The 12,223-nt window shown below is 31.3% G+C and overlaps 4 protein-coding genes and 1 long non-coding RNA gene across 5 annotated transcripts; 2 read left to right on the top strand and 3 right to left on the bottom strand.

The window, feature by feature from the left end:
- Positions 1 to 5,088: 5,088 nt before the first annotated feature.
- Positions 5,089 to 8,463, top strand: LOC143195364 (uncharacterized). Its single transcript, XR_013005521.1, has 2 exons — positions 5,089 to 5,200; positions 8,152 to 8,463. It is a non-coding gene; the product is annotated as an uncharacterized LOC143195364 (long non-coding RNA).
- On the bottom strand, positions 8,455 to 9,286 carry Srp14 (Signal recognition particle 14). Its single transcript, XM_076402422.1, has 3 exons — positions 9,128 to 9,286; positions 9,001 to 9,073; positions 8,455 to 8,940 (listed from the first exon to the last, which is right to left on the bottom strand). Exons 1-3 carry the CDS (start codon positions 9,149 to 9,151, stop codon positions 8,711 to 8,713), a joined length of 327 nt encoding a protein of 108 aa, XP_076258537.1. The 5' UTR covers positions 9,152 to 9,286; the 3' UTR covers positions 8,455 to 8,710.
- Positions 9,270 to 10,233, top strand: LOC143195363 (death-associated protein 1). Its single transcript, XM_076402423.1, has 2 exons — positions 9,270 to 9,634; positions 9,685 to 10,233. Exons 1-2 carry the CDS (start codon positions 9,583 to 9,585, stop codon positions 9,927 to 9,929), a joined length of 297 nt encoding a protein of 98 aa, XP_076258538.1. The 5' UTR covers positions 9,270 to 9,582; the 3' UTR covers positions 9,930 to 10,233.
- LOC143195365 (dynein axonemal assembly factor 19) lies at positions 9,844 to 10,486 on the bottom strand. Its single transcript, XM_076402424.1, has 2 exons — positions 10,350 to 10,486; positions 9,844 to 10,298 (listed from the first exon to the last, which is right to left on the bottom strand). Exons 1-2 carry the CDS (start codon positions 10,484 to 10,486, stop codon positions 10,211 to 10,213), a joined length of 225 nt encoding a protein of 74 aa, XP_076258539.1. The 3' UTR covers positions 9,844 to 10,210.
- Positions 10,487 to 10,557: 71 nt separating this feature from the next.
- PheRS-m (Phenylalanyl-tRNA synthetase, mitochondrial) lies at positions 10,558 to 11,889 on the bottom strand. The gene has a single exon (XM_076402418.1). The coding sequence runs from the start codon at positions 11,887 to 11,889 to the stop codon at positions 10,603 to 10,605; it is 1,287 nt and encodes a 428-aa protein (XP_076258533.1). The 3' UTR covers positions 10,558 to 10,602.
- Between the last annotated feature and the right edge of the window lie 334 nt (positions 11,890 to 12,223).

Genomic DNA, 12,223 nt, shown 5'->3' on the forward strand with positions numbered 1-12,223 from the left:
AGAAGTGCGAAAGTGGATTAATAGTGAAAAAATATCAGAAGACATGCAATAAACCAATATTTATTGTTCTATTAGCCTTAAATTAACACACTCGCCCTATCTATAAACAAATTCTCAATACTTTTAAGCAGTATATCAACGGCGATAATCATTGCACATCGATTAACTATACTACTCGGTCGAGATACATCAGAAATGCAATTAATAACGGGCCGCATTATTTATAAGCGTTTATGGTATCAGCCAACAAAGATATCGTCGCCGAAATGATCAATTATTAGGCGCTGTATATTTCCCAGCCGACAAAATTAATTTTCCGTTTCGACTCTATCGATCGCATGCAAAAATTTACCAAGAAAATTTTATGAGTTATGGGCGATTCGAGGGGGGAGGTGTCGGGCATACCACCTTCTAATTTCCATCAGACCAGAAAGGGGACACGGCACAAAATACTAATAAAAAAAGATCCGTTATATATAGGCGGTGTGGCTTTAAAAGAAATTGAATATCGATATGGATCTATTCATTCGGAAAAAAGAAACAGGTTTATGTAATAACTTAAAAAGCGCGGGACAGATATTACAAAAATATATGTTACTTAGAAATAAGTTAAGGGCACACATTGAAAACTGACCACATTTTTCAAATTTTAAAGCTTCATTACACAAAAAATATTACATATTTATTCGGGGATATAGGGGACAGTGGGACAGTTTCGTACAATTTTTATACTTCGCTTTGTGGAATGTTATATATTACGTATATCTTTTTCAATTTATCAAATATATTAAATGTAATTCATTTGGGTACGTTTACAAGCAAAAATTGTGTACTATATTATGTTCCAACCATCCTTCTTCATCTATCAATTCTTTATTACAGATGGTGTTACTGATATTACTATTAATTTAACAAAATATTGGGAGTACACAGTGAAAACCGCCCTTAAATTTTTTTTAAATTTTCAAGCTTTATTACACAAAATCGATTTCATATTTATTCGAGCGAATAGGGGAGAGTGGGACAACTTCGTACTGTTTCCATGTATATCTTCTCCAATTTATTAAATATACTAATTGTTATAATTGATTTGAGTGCGTAAATTGTACATTATGTTATGTTCCGACCACCCTTGTTCGTACACTAATTCTTTATTACAGACGGTATTACTGATATTACTATTAATTTAACAAAATATTGGGAGTACACAGTGAAAACCGCTCTTAATTTTTTTAAATTTTCAAGCTTTATTACACAAAATCTATTTCATATTTATTCGAGCGAATAGGGGAGAGTGGGACAACTTCGTACAGTTTCCATGTATATCTTTTCCAATTTATTAAATATACTAATTGTTATAATTGATTTGAGTGCGTAAATTGTACATTATATTATGTTCCGACCACCCTTGTTCGTACACTAATTCTTTATTACAGACGGTATTACTGATATTACTATTAATTTAACAAAATATTGGGAGTACACAGTGAAAACCGCCCTTAATTTTTTTAAATTTTCAAGCTTTATTACACAAAATCTATTTCATATTTATTCGAGCGAATAGGGGAGAGTGGGACAACTTCGTACAGTTTCCATGTATATCTTTTCCAATTTATTAAATATACTAATTGTTATAATTGATTTGAGTGCGTAAATTGTACATTATATTATGTTCCGACCACCCTTGTTCGTACACTAATTCTTTATTACAGACGGTATTACTGATATTACTATTAATTTAACAAAATATTGGGAATACACATTGAAAACCGCTCTTATTTTTCAAATTTTAAAGCTTTATTACACAAAAACTATTTCTTCTCTAATATTTCGCTTTATGGCGTGCTATATATTACGTATACCTCTTTCAATTTATGTGTTCACATTACAGTTAACTTATACTTTCTAGACCTTTGTAATACAATACCGCAAAAAATTATATTATATTATATTATATTATATTCCGACAACCATTGTTAATCTAAAAAGTATTTATTGCAGATAACATATTAATATTAATTTAATAAAATATTAGAAGTACACATCGAAAATGGCCTTTATTTTCCAAATTTTGAAGATCTGTTACACAAAAAGTATTAAATATTTATTCGCGTAAATTACGGGAGAATGGAGCAATTTCGTACAGTTTTCATATTCTGCTTTGTGGATATCTCTTTCAATTTATGAAATACACTAAATACTATGATCTATATTATTATTATATTATTATACCACGTTTGAAAATAAGCTAATTCTTTATTATATTCATAATTTAAAAACTTTAACATAAAAAGAACAAAAGCTGTTGTTCAGCCAGACCGTGTGTCATTGAGTGAAATTAAAAATATCCTATATTGGACCACATATCGATGGTCACCGTTCATGTCACAAGATTCCACTTTTCATTTTCCTGTGACTATGTTAATCATTCAATGTCTCTAGGGTTTAATTGATATGGTATCCAATGCACTGCTTTCTTAACCATTCCCAAAACGTTTAAAAGATAGAAAGTTGTTTCTTGAGCATCCTCTAATGACTGCTCAAGTTCTTGCAGAGCTTGGCAACAATCTTCATCCAGTAGCGCCTCCAATTTTGTCTCCAAATCTTCAAACTTCTTCACTGCTTCAGGACATCTTGTCTTCCACCTGGAAGTCACCAAATTTCAAGTAAAGTTACCCTCGGTACGTTTCTCTACTACTTAAACTAAAGTTGTAACACTTGTACTCTATACAACTTCGTGTGGTTTGGTTCACTTCAATCTTCTGGCTTTCTACGCGTCGTCCAGTAGTTGTATTGCTTCTACGTTGCTGTGATTTAGCAAACCTATTTCATGTTTTAAGACGAAATCTTGGATAACTTCGTAAATCCATTTTATTGCAAGATAATCGATCAGTTAAACAGTGGTAATTAATCAAAAAACTTTTTTGACACCCTTGGATCACTAGTTGATTTGATGTTTTAATGAGACCCCATATTTGCACCAATTCTTTGGTCAAGCTCAGAATATCTTTCGACTAACCAATACAGTTGTTTGATTTTAAATATGATCTGCTCTGCTTTTTGTCTAACATGATGTTTTCTGAATATATATGATCGTTCATATATAACATGAACATATACGTACATATTTGCATTAATGCTTTAAACGTCCGGTTGTGTATTTAAACCTAAAATAATAGCAAACAACAAAGCGTTTTTTTCTCTGGTTATTTTCATATGTAACCGCCGCGGTTGAATATGTAAAATTAATATTGTTTTAATCAAATTAGGATATTTCCCGTCTCGGGCGAAACAATTTTAAACGAGCACAATTTTATTTAAATCCTTTTCGCCAGCTTTTTCCGCCTTAATTCTGCTTATTTTTCATCATTATATCCCGTTCCATAAAATAATTCATATTTTAAACAAAATGCGTACAGACCAAAAGGTATACGTTCAATAGTTTAGGTGAGGTTATTGTTGATATTTTTAAAATAGTAAAACTTCAATAAACCTCAATAACAGCAGAAAATGAAGGAGTTATACAGCCTAGAATTTTTTTTATTAATAGTTTAGAGTCTCCTTACCTCTTCTTACCAACTAGGGTTTATCTGGACAACACTAAACAAATATGAAAAAGGAAGAGAAAATTTATTTATGGTTTTAATATATATGTATAATATTTATATTTTATAGATATATTTATTTTTATATTATATTTATATTTTATAGATAAATTTACATTATATATTTATATATATTTATTGTTATATACTATATTTATATTTATTTATTTTTATATATTATATATTAACATAATTCCCTTCAAGGGTGATACACTGATTATAGCGACCCTCCAAATTTTCGATACCATTTTTGTAGTACGATTTGTCCTTTGCTTCAAAATAGGCCTCAGTTTCGGCGATCACCTCTTCATTCGACGAACATTTCTTCCCAGCGAGCATTCTTTTGAGAACAGGAAATAGTCGCTGCGGGCCAGATCTGGAAAATAGGGTGGATGAGGAAGCAATTGGAAGTCCAATTCATGGATTTTTGACACGGTGCATTGTCTTGGTGAAGCAGCACTTTCTTTTTCTTTAAATGCGGCCGTTTTCCGGCGATTTCGCCCTTCAAACGGTCCAATAACGCTATGTAATAGTCGCTGTTGATGGTCCTTCCATTTTCAAGGTAGTCAATGAAAATTATTCCATGCGCATCCGAAAATACAGACGCCATAACCTTGCCAGCCGACTGTTGCGTTTTCCCACGTTTTGTAGCGGGTTCATCGTGTGCAGTCCACTCGTATGACTGTCGATTGGTCTTCGGAGTGAAATGATGAAGCCATGTTTCATCCATTGTCACATATCGACGAAAAACTCGAGTTTATTACATTTGATCATCTTCAAACACTGCTCCGAATCATCCACTCATCGTTGTTTTTGGTCAAAAGTGAGCTCGCGCGGCACCCACTCAATCCTTGATGATTGATTTTCCAGGGGCAGTGTCCGGAAACTCGGCATCAAGCCAAGTTTTTGCTTCAACCATATTTGTTCCCTTCAAAAATCAATATTTTATCAACACGGAAAATTCCTTGTATCCATTTTTTCATATTAACAGAAGTTGCTTCAGTCAAAATGCTATAATTTACAAACTAATGATCCGACAGCCGTCAAATTTATACACGCATCTTTTGAGGGATACGTATGGATTAAATTCTAGTAACGCCATCTGTGTATCAAGCCGGGGACTTTTCAATTGATCTATTACCATTTAAGGAAGAAATATGTCATCGAAAATATACGAGAATGTATACTGTTCATAAATATACGAGATTTTGTTAGAAATAATATAAATAAGAAAAACAGTGCTACTTTTTAAAGGCAATAAAACTACGCGTCATCCCTGACCAAGGACACAACAAACAACAACCAGCAATCCACCGACGCTAAATCAGTATACCCCATCTATAAATCATCTACCTAGCTGAAAACTCGGAAACCACATGAACAAACAATCATTCTTTATTGTTTATTTGATACGGCGTTAATTATAACGCCCTAAACGATACAGATCGGATATATAAACCGACTTTCTTTTGTCGGTCCTTCACACAGCCAACTCGGTCCATAACGACGGCGTGCGAAAAACCGCAACTGTTCCCAGATTAACTTTCGCTAGTTTCTGCTCCATTTTTGGTTACGGAATTTGACAGTGAAAATGGGTGAGTTTTTTTTGTTTCGCTGACGATATGGTCGAACAAAGAAGTGTGAAACTACGATAGGCTAGTGTCGTTTTGTTAATACAGCCAGTTCACCCAAACGTAATGTTTTTTAACATTATTGATTTAATTTCTATCTGAGAGATGTAATTTGTTCTACCTGTAAATATATTTTCATATATTTTTTTGCTTTATTCCAAAGTATGTTGTGCTGTATTGTCGCATGTTAGTAATTCTTTTTTGCAAGTATCTCAAATATTATTTTCCTCGAAAATTATTAAGTTTTGCCAATTTTATCACTTTAAAAACGTATTCACTGTGATAAATTGGTTAATATACATAAATCAAAATATATTCCAACGTTTCCTACAATTTTTTCCATCTTTCTGGCAATAATGTCGATACTGTGTCAAAAGAAGAACGTTGGTTTTGCTGCAATCGGTAATCGGAACGCGCTATGACAACTCTTTCAAAACTCTTACAAGGCAGACGATGATAGGCGTCTGTTACTCGCTATTGCCGGTCTATTAACACGAATAATTCGTTCATTTTATTCAATTAAAGTCCGTAGACATCTGTAGTAACAGTTTCATGCTGTTCAGCAGCTAATCATTGATGGTACCGCCTTAAGCACATTTGATGTCGATCTGTGTGAATCCCCTAGACTAACCCACTACCTTTTGGGCTTTTCATCACCAGTCGCAATACGCCACAGATAATAGTTGATCAATCAACTGCTAAGCTGTAAAAAAATCCTTGTCAGTATGAACTGAGTTTTCATCCAATAGATTTTTAAATTCACAGATTTAAAACATCTTGGTCTAGAGCCTTTTTGTCATTTATATCAAAAGCCACTTTAAATTGTTAAAACTAGCTTTGCCAACTATCAACAGAAAATAGTCGAAACATTCGATAGTTGCAAAACAGTCGAACTAGTCGATAGTAAAAAACTAGCAACTGAAAATAGTAATTACTATTTCTCAGTATTGTACAGATCAGTTCATTTTATGTATGTTATAGTATGTTAATATTCCGAAAATAACAATAAGTGAGACGAAGATTCCTTCGAAGAGATAATTGCTATAATTTATTACCCTCAAAAGTACAGTTTCATTTTGAATGATATAAAATTATTTTTATATTTCATGTAATTGACTTGATTCTAAAGAGTAATGGAATAATGACCACTAAATATTCGAATCGTATTTTCTCAATCAATCTTTATCAACTATTTAACCATCGCACCCTTTTTAAGTACAAAAATAATTTTATCTATCGTTAGTAAGGAATATTTTAAGGTTATGATTCGTTGAAACTCGAGTGAAAGAAGTTTTAACATTCAAAAAGCTTGAACAAACATCGAGAGACTGAGAAAATACAAAAAGTTAATAAAAAAAATAACGAATAGTTGCCAAGACAACATAAATGCAGTCAAAATTATTTTTATGTATCACTCAAAATGTTCTTTTTACCTTATTACAGTAAAAATTAATCTTGAAAGATAGAGATTCAAAATGCTGCTATGTTAATATACAATATATTGTTATTTACAATCATACTACCAATAAAACATATAAAACCCAAAAAAAATATGTTACATATATTACATATAAATCTATATAAGAATACATTCGGCATACTATATGCAAGGTCGCGGCTAGTACGGCAAAGCCTGAGCGTTAAAAAAATCAGTTAAATAAAACTAGTAGGTCCGAAAATAATAACTAAAAATACACGACTGAAACAATCGATAGTAGAAAAGTAGTCAATCTATAAAAAATACTATACGTTAGTAAAACGTGAACAGTCGTTTTCGATCGATAGTTCTCAACGCTAATTAAAACCAAAACCAAAATTTGGGATTGAGAATATTTCGCAGCATCACCATAAGTTTCTAAATATCTTCATAATAGATGTCTTCTAAAGCATTCGGCAGCAGATTTCTTTAAACAAACGCTGCCTTAATCTCAATAGAAATAATTTTAAACCAACCCAATAGGTTTTTCAGATCTACTTGTTTTTTATCTACCTACATAATATGATTTTCACGAATCAGAATAATTCCAAGCCTTACATTTTATTTCGTCACTAAGAATCACATCATCGATGCCCACCCTTCCGGCTTTAATAAAACTAAATTATATTCGATATTACGCAATATATCTTTCCATTCCCTTGTCGCTCCAAGGATTTTCTAAGGGTCTGACACGTTCCCTATCCTATCCGCGAGCCCGCCTCCCATCCGTAAAGCCGAAACAGACACCCGCACAGGTACTCAAAGGAAGCGGCAACAATGAAACTCATCAATTCCACTTTGCGGATTCGTATGGGACTATATCGTTCTGCTATATCTAAAAGCAAGAGAAGCGTTCTCTACCTTCTAATATTTGCATGAGAATCAAACCAGTCTTATCTGAGTGTAATATAAACTTTTTCCTTTCCGCTCTACTTCATCGCATTTTCTTTGCAATTACGTGAAAAAAACTGTACACTTTTCAATAAGCATAACCGTCCGTTTTGTCATTAAATGAATTCGAAATGTATTAAAATATATGTATTATAGTCAATAATAGAATAATAAAATAAAATCAAACTTTAGTATATGTGTCTCCATCTGTCACATTAAAATAAAATTACTTCAAGGGAACTATAAAGAAAATTCACCATCATTTATACGATCAAGTAGATTAATAATTTTAGAAGAAAATTTAAAATATTCATAAATTAATAATACACTGATGTAAATAGTAATTTAGCTTATTTTGTTTCATTTATTGTATTTAACATATTATTTTCATGATATAGAGGCAACCTATAAAACAATGTCCATTTGAACATCATTGGGCTAATGTAATAGAAAAAAATTTAGATCTAGAGAACCTCTTTAATTTAAATTAAAACCTAACCCTCTACTCATGATATAATAATAAAACTAATTTACACCTCTTTTGTAGATTTCAAGCTAAAGATAGTGCTTCTCTCTGTTTTGCTGGTGCTACAAATCAGCAACACATCATCTGTTCCACTATTAGATCCTATAGATGAATGCATTTTAACCTGCGACGCGTGCTTCAAAGGACAAACCCTTTTAAACTGTGCCAATGATTGTATATTTACACAAGCTGTTATGAATGATCACTGGAAACTATTTTGTCCATTTTTTGATGCCAATACACCAGCAGTTAAAATGATCTAAACATTTATTTAAGTATCGTTAAAATGTGTATCATCTATTATTGTTAGCAAATAAAAAACAGTTTAAAAAATGATTATTTTTATTTATATCAAATACTATAAATCAGTATATAGATTAATTGTACTTGTTACAAACACAGGTATGTCATAACAGAAATTAATAATTACTTAATAACCACCATCTCCTTTTTCTATGGCAAAGTACCAAAAAAACAAATTGCATTTTCAGAAGACCAAAAAAAAGTATTTTCTTTTAATTAAAAAAACTCCCTTATCAGTAATTTAATCATAATTTATGTACAATTGAAAAACGACCTACTAAGATTCTACTTTTGTTTTTGTTTTTGGTTTTTTCAATTTCTTCAGTCCATCAAGATTACCTTTCAATAAACTACTATAAGCTACTTGAAATTTATTCACATCTTTTTGATGAATTACTGTGGCAATCTTTTTTGATCTAAATTTGGCTCTGATTAAACACATATGTTCTGAAGGTTCTGGTAAAGGCGGTCTGCCCTTTCTAGGCGTAGGTCGATCATGACCATCATCTAAAACGAATGAAAATATTAATATTCAAAATCTACATTTATAAACACACTTATACTTACACCGTTTGAACGTCATCGTAACAGAACCATCCAAACGAGCTTTTTGAAATAATTTCGTTAATTCTGTTAAAAACTAAAAAAAAATAATGAAAGTATAACCAATAATATCAAACAACTTAGTACGTACGGAGTCATTCTCTAATAAAACCATGGTGATATATTTTTTATTTACGAATAAAGAGATTCCAAGCTTTCCATATGAAAAATCTTCTACCACGGTGTTTATTAATGACACAATTACAAAAAAGACAACTCTGCAGGTACTGTCATGTCATACGTCAACTGAATTAGCAAAGACAGCAATGTTACAAATAGAATATAACATTATATTCAAACACATCTAATATTTCTGAACACGTATTTTTCTATACTAGTATAAAAAAACAATATATATTACTCAACGTTTAGTAGTATAAGGCTAGATTTCAGTGGTTTCAATTTTAACTATTGGTAACATTTACTGGTATACGTGTTTTTGTTTACAAAATTTATTGTAAAAATTGCCGTTTCTCTGTTGAGAAACATAACTTTCCATATTGTTTAATTTTTCGTTAGTTTGTGAGTCCGTCTGATTTAATCAATATGTCAAGTCCCAAGGAAGAATGCGTTCTTAAAGCAGGACACCCTCCTGCAGGTAAGTTAAAATAAAAAGTCAAGGACAATTGAAGAAAAATAAAATCTTAGTAAAAGCTGGTGGCATGAGAATAACTCAACATAAAACAAGGAGAGACTCTGGTGGACTTAATGAAGATACTACTGGCATTACAATATCTGGAAGTCCTCCAAAAACAACGACTATATCAGGAGCTATTGTTAAAGGTCATGCTGATTTTACTCCTGAAGCTGTTCAGAGTATTCACAAGGAAAAACCACCAGTATCACACAGTTCCAAATCTGCCAGCCATATTATTCAACAACCCAGAAAATGAATTAAGTCTTCTCAAATAATACTAACATTTATATCTGAAAGATTTCCACTTCTTGCATTTGATAACTTTTCTTCTATTAGTATTTGTTACAGCTTCAAATACAATAAGGAATTTATACGTATATTTAGGAAAAAGGTGAATGGTTAAGAAAAAAATTTAAATTAGGTGAAGAAATGATTTAGATAAAGTATCTAAAAACTTTTAAAAAATTAGTCTATACAGAAAATTTTATTTGTAACTACATAGATATAAGATGAAATGTTATGGAATTTTCTTTCTGATTAAATCATTCTATTCCAACGTACTTGTGATTTATTTTTATAATCATCTTTGGTTAGCCCCTTAAGGTGTGCTGCATCAACATATTGTCTACAAAGAAAGGTAATAGTATGTTCTAATATTATTTTTAGAAAAACTTACCGAAACTCATCATATGATTTGGAAGAAACAACAGCTCTTAGTTTAGCATCATTTCTTAACCAGTATAGCTTATCAGCATCTATATTAGTTTTTAATTCAGAAAATAAATGGTTTAATTCTTTCTTACTGGAAGACATTTCTCTATTAAATGTTTGATCAATATGAATATGTGTCAGTGTCAAAATTCAGAAAAAAATAAAACTCCCAATTTGTTATAAACATTTATTTTAACTTTTATTAAATGCTGTATTACTCATTGTCTAAGAGTAACACCCAACTTTGAAACTGCTCTACTGCCAATTTGTTTATGCACTTTGGTAACTTCTTCCTGTAATAATGTTTTCTCCATATGCCTATAAACAATTCTGTAGCAGTGACTGATTTTTTTTGTTTTTGGATGAATAAAATTGTCAATTAGTTTCACTTGTTCAATTATTTCACCACCCTCACTTCTCACCAAGTCATAAAAGTCATTACTTGAATACTCTACATTTTCTGGTAACCAAAAACTAATATCATTAGTACATGGAGGATATTGACTGACTGCTTTAAATGTTATAGGTGTATTAATGTCATTTGTAACAAATTGGCTTAAGAACCCTGAATCCTGTGACCAAAATAATCTAATATCTGGTATCTTATATAAACACATAGCTACACGTTCTAAACCTATTCCAAAAGCCCAACCAATTCTATCCCTAACCCCAGAATTTGTTAAGATAGGCTGCCTCATAATGCCACATCCCAACAACTCCAGCCACTCATGGTTATAAAATACTTCTAATTCCCAAGATGGCTGTGTAAATGGAAAATATGTATCAATCCAGCGATACTGTACATTACCAAATAAATATTTTGCTAAACCTTCCAGAGTTGTTTTAAGTTCATGTTCCATAAGCTTGACTGCTTCCAGAGTATGACAACTTTGCTTTTCTTGGCCACCAAAATTATCTGTGTTACCTTTATCTTCAAATAACTTAAGGGATTCATCATTAGGAAATAACTCATCTCTAGACTTTAATCTAACTGCATCCACTTGATGAAAGATTGGAAAATGTGTTCTATCTATTTCATCTCTTCGATATACATCTCCAATCATCAAAAAATTGTTCAAACCCCCTGATAATAGTTCAGACTGATGTGCTGTCATATGAGCTCTCAGTAAATATTCCTTGTTGACATAATAACAGTCCGACTTGGACCTAGACACATGATCCTTTGGAATCAACAAACTATCAAAATTTTGATTCACTGACACTACAGGAGATAAATGATCATATACTGAAAATATCGGATTTCTTCTTGAATTCAAGAAAGTTTGATAAAAATAATTTACTATACGCTGATGGACAAGATTTAGTGGATGATGCTTTTGGAGATGTAAATTTCTCCCTATACGTGACAGAATCCTATCAGTTATATTTGTAAATTCATCTGCAACAAAGGAATTTCCCGCCACAACAAAATCCTTCCTTAAGGGTTTCACACTAGATGAATAATGCCGATAAATAGATCTGTTTAAATACTTTAACCATACCATGTTCAATACTTTACAAATTTAGGCTCATACTTTGGAATATTTGAATATTTTGAGGTTACATTTTTGACGTGCTGAACTTTCAGATTTAATTTTGTAAATAATCCTAATATTTTTAACATATTAAAAAACCAAGTCTAATTATAAATTAATTACAAACTAATTCTTACTAAATTAGACAAGTTATATTAAGTAAAAATATAGCTAACTCACTGGTTGCATATATCCCGAATAAATCTTTATATGGTAAATAATTTTTTATTTTTTATATCTATTTTATACCATGTTTTTATTTTATTGGTCTACAGTGATATACGGTTATAAATGCAGTATATTT

This window comes from Rhynchophorus ferrugineus, unplaced genomic scaffold (genome assembly GCF_030347505.1).
Source record: "Rhynchophorus ferrugineus isolate W39M unplaced genomic scaffold, kcgeb_rfMv2 rfM4, whole genome shotgun sequence".
NCBI classification, from domain to species: Eukaryota; Metazoa; Arthropoda; class Insecta; order Coleoptera; family Curculionidae; genus Rhynchophorus; species Rhynchophorus ferrugineus.

Coding starts and splice junctions, on each gene's coding strand:
- Srp14 (XM_076402422.1), bottom strand. CDS start 9,151: ATGGTTTTATTAGAGAATGACTCC. Junction 9,074..9,127: donor TTTTATTAGAGAATGACTCC/GTACGTACTAAG, acceptor ATTTTTTTTTAG/TTTTTAACAGAATTAACGAA. Junction 8,941..9,000: donor TACGATGACGTTCAAACGGT/GTAAGTATAAGT, acceptor CATTCGTTTTAG/ATGATGGTCATGATCGACCT.
- LOC143195363 (XM_076402423.1), top strand. CDS start 9,583: ATGTCAAGTCCCAAGGAAGAATGCGTTCTTAAAGCAGGACACCCTCCT. Junction 9,635..9,684: donor AGCAGGACACCCTCCTGCAG/GTAAGTTAAAAT, acceptor ATAAAATCTTAG/TAAAAGCTGGTGGCATGAGA.
- LOC143195365 (XM_076402424.1), bottom strand. CDS start 10,486: ATGTCTTCCAGTAAGAAAGAATTAAACCATTTATTTTCTGAATTAAAA. Junction 10,299..10,349: donor AAATCATATGATGAGTTTCG/GTAAGTTTTTCT, acceptor CTTTCTTTGTAG/ACAATATGTTGATGCAGCAC.
- PheRS-m (XM_076402418.1), bottom strand. CDS start 11,889: ATGGTATGGTTAAAGTATTTAAACAGATCTATTTATCGGCATTATTCA.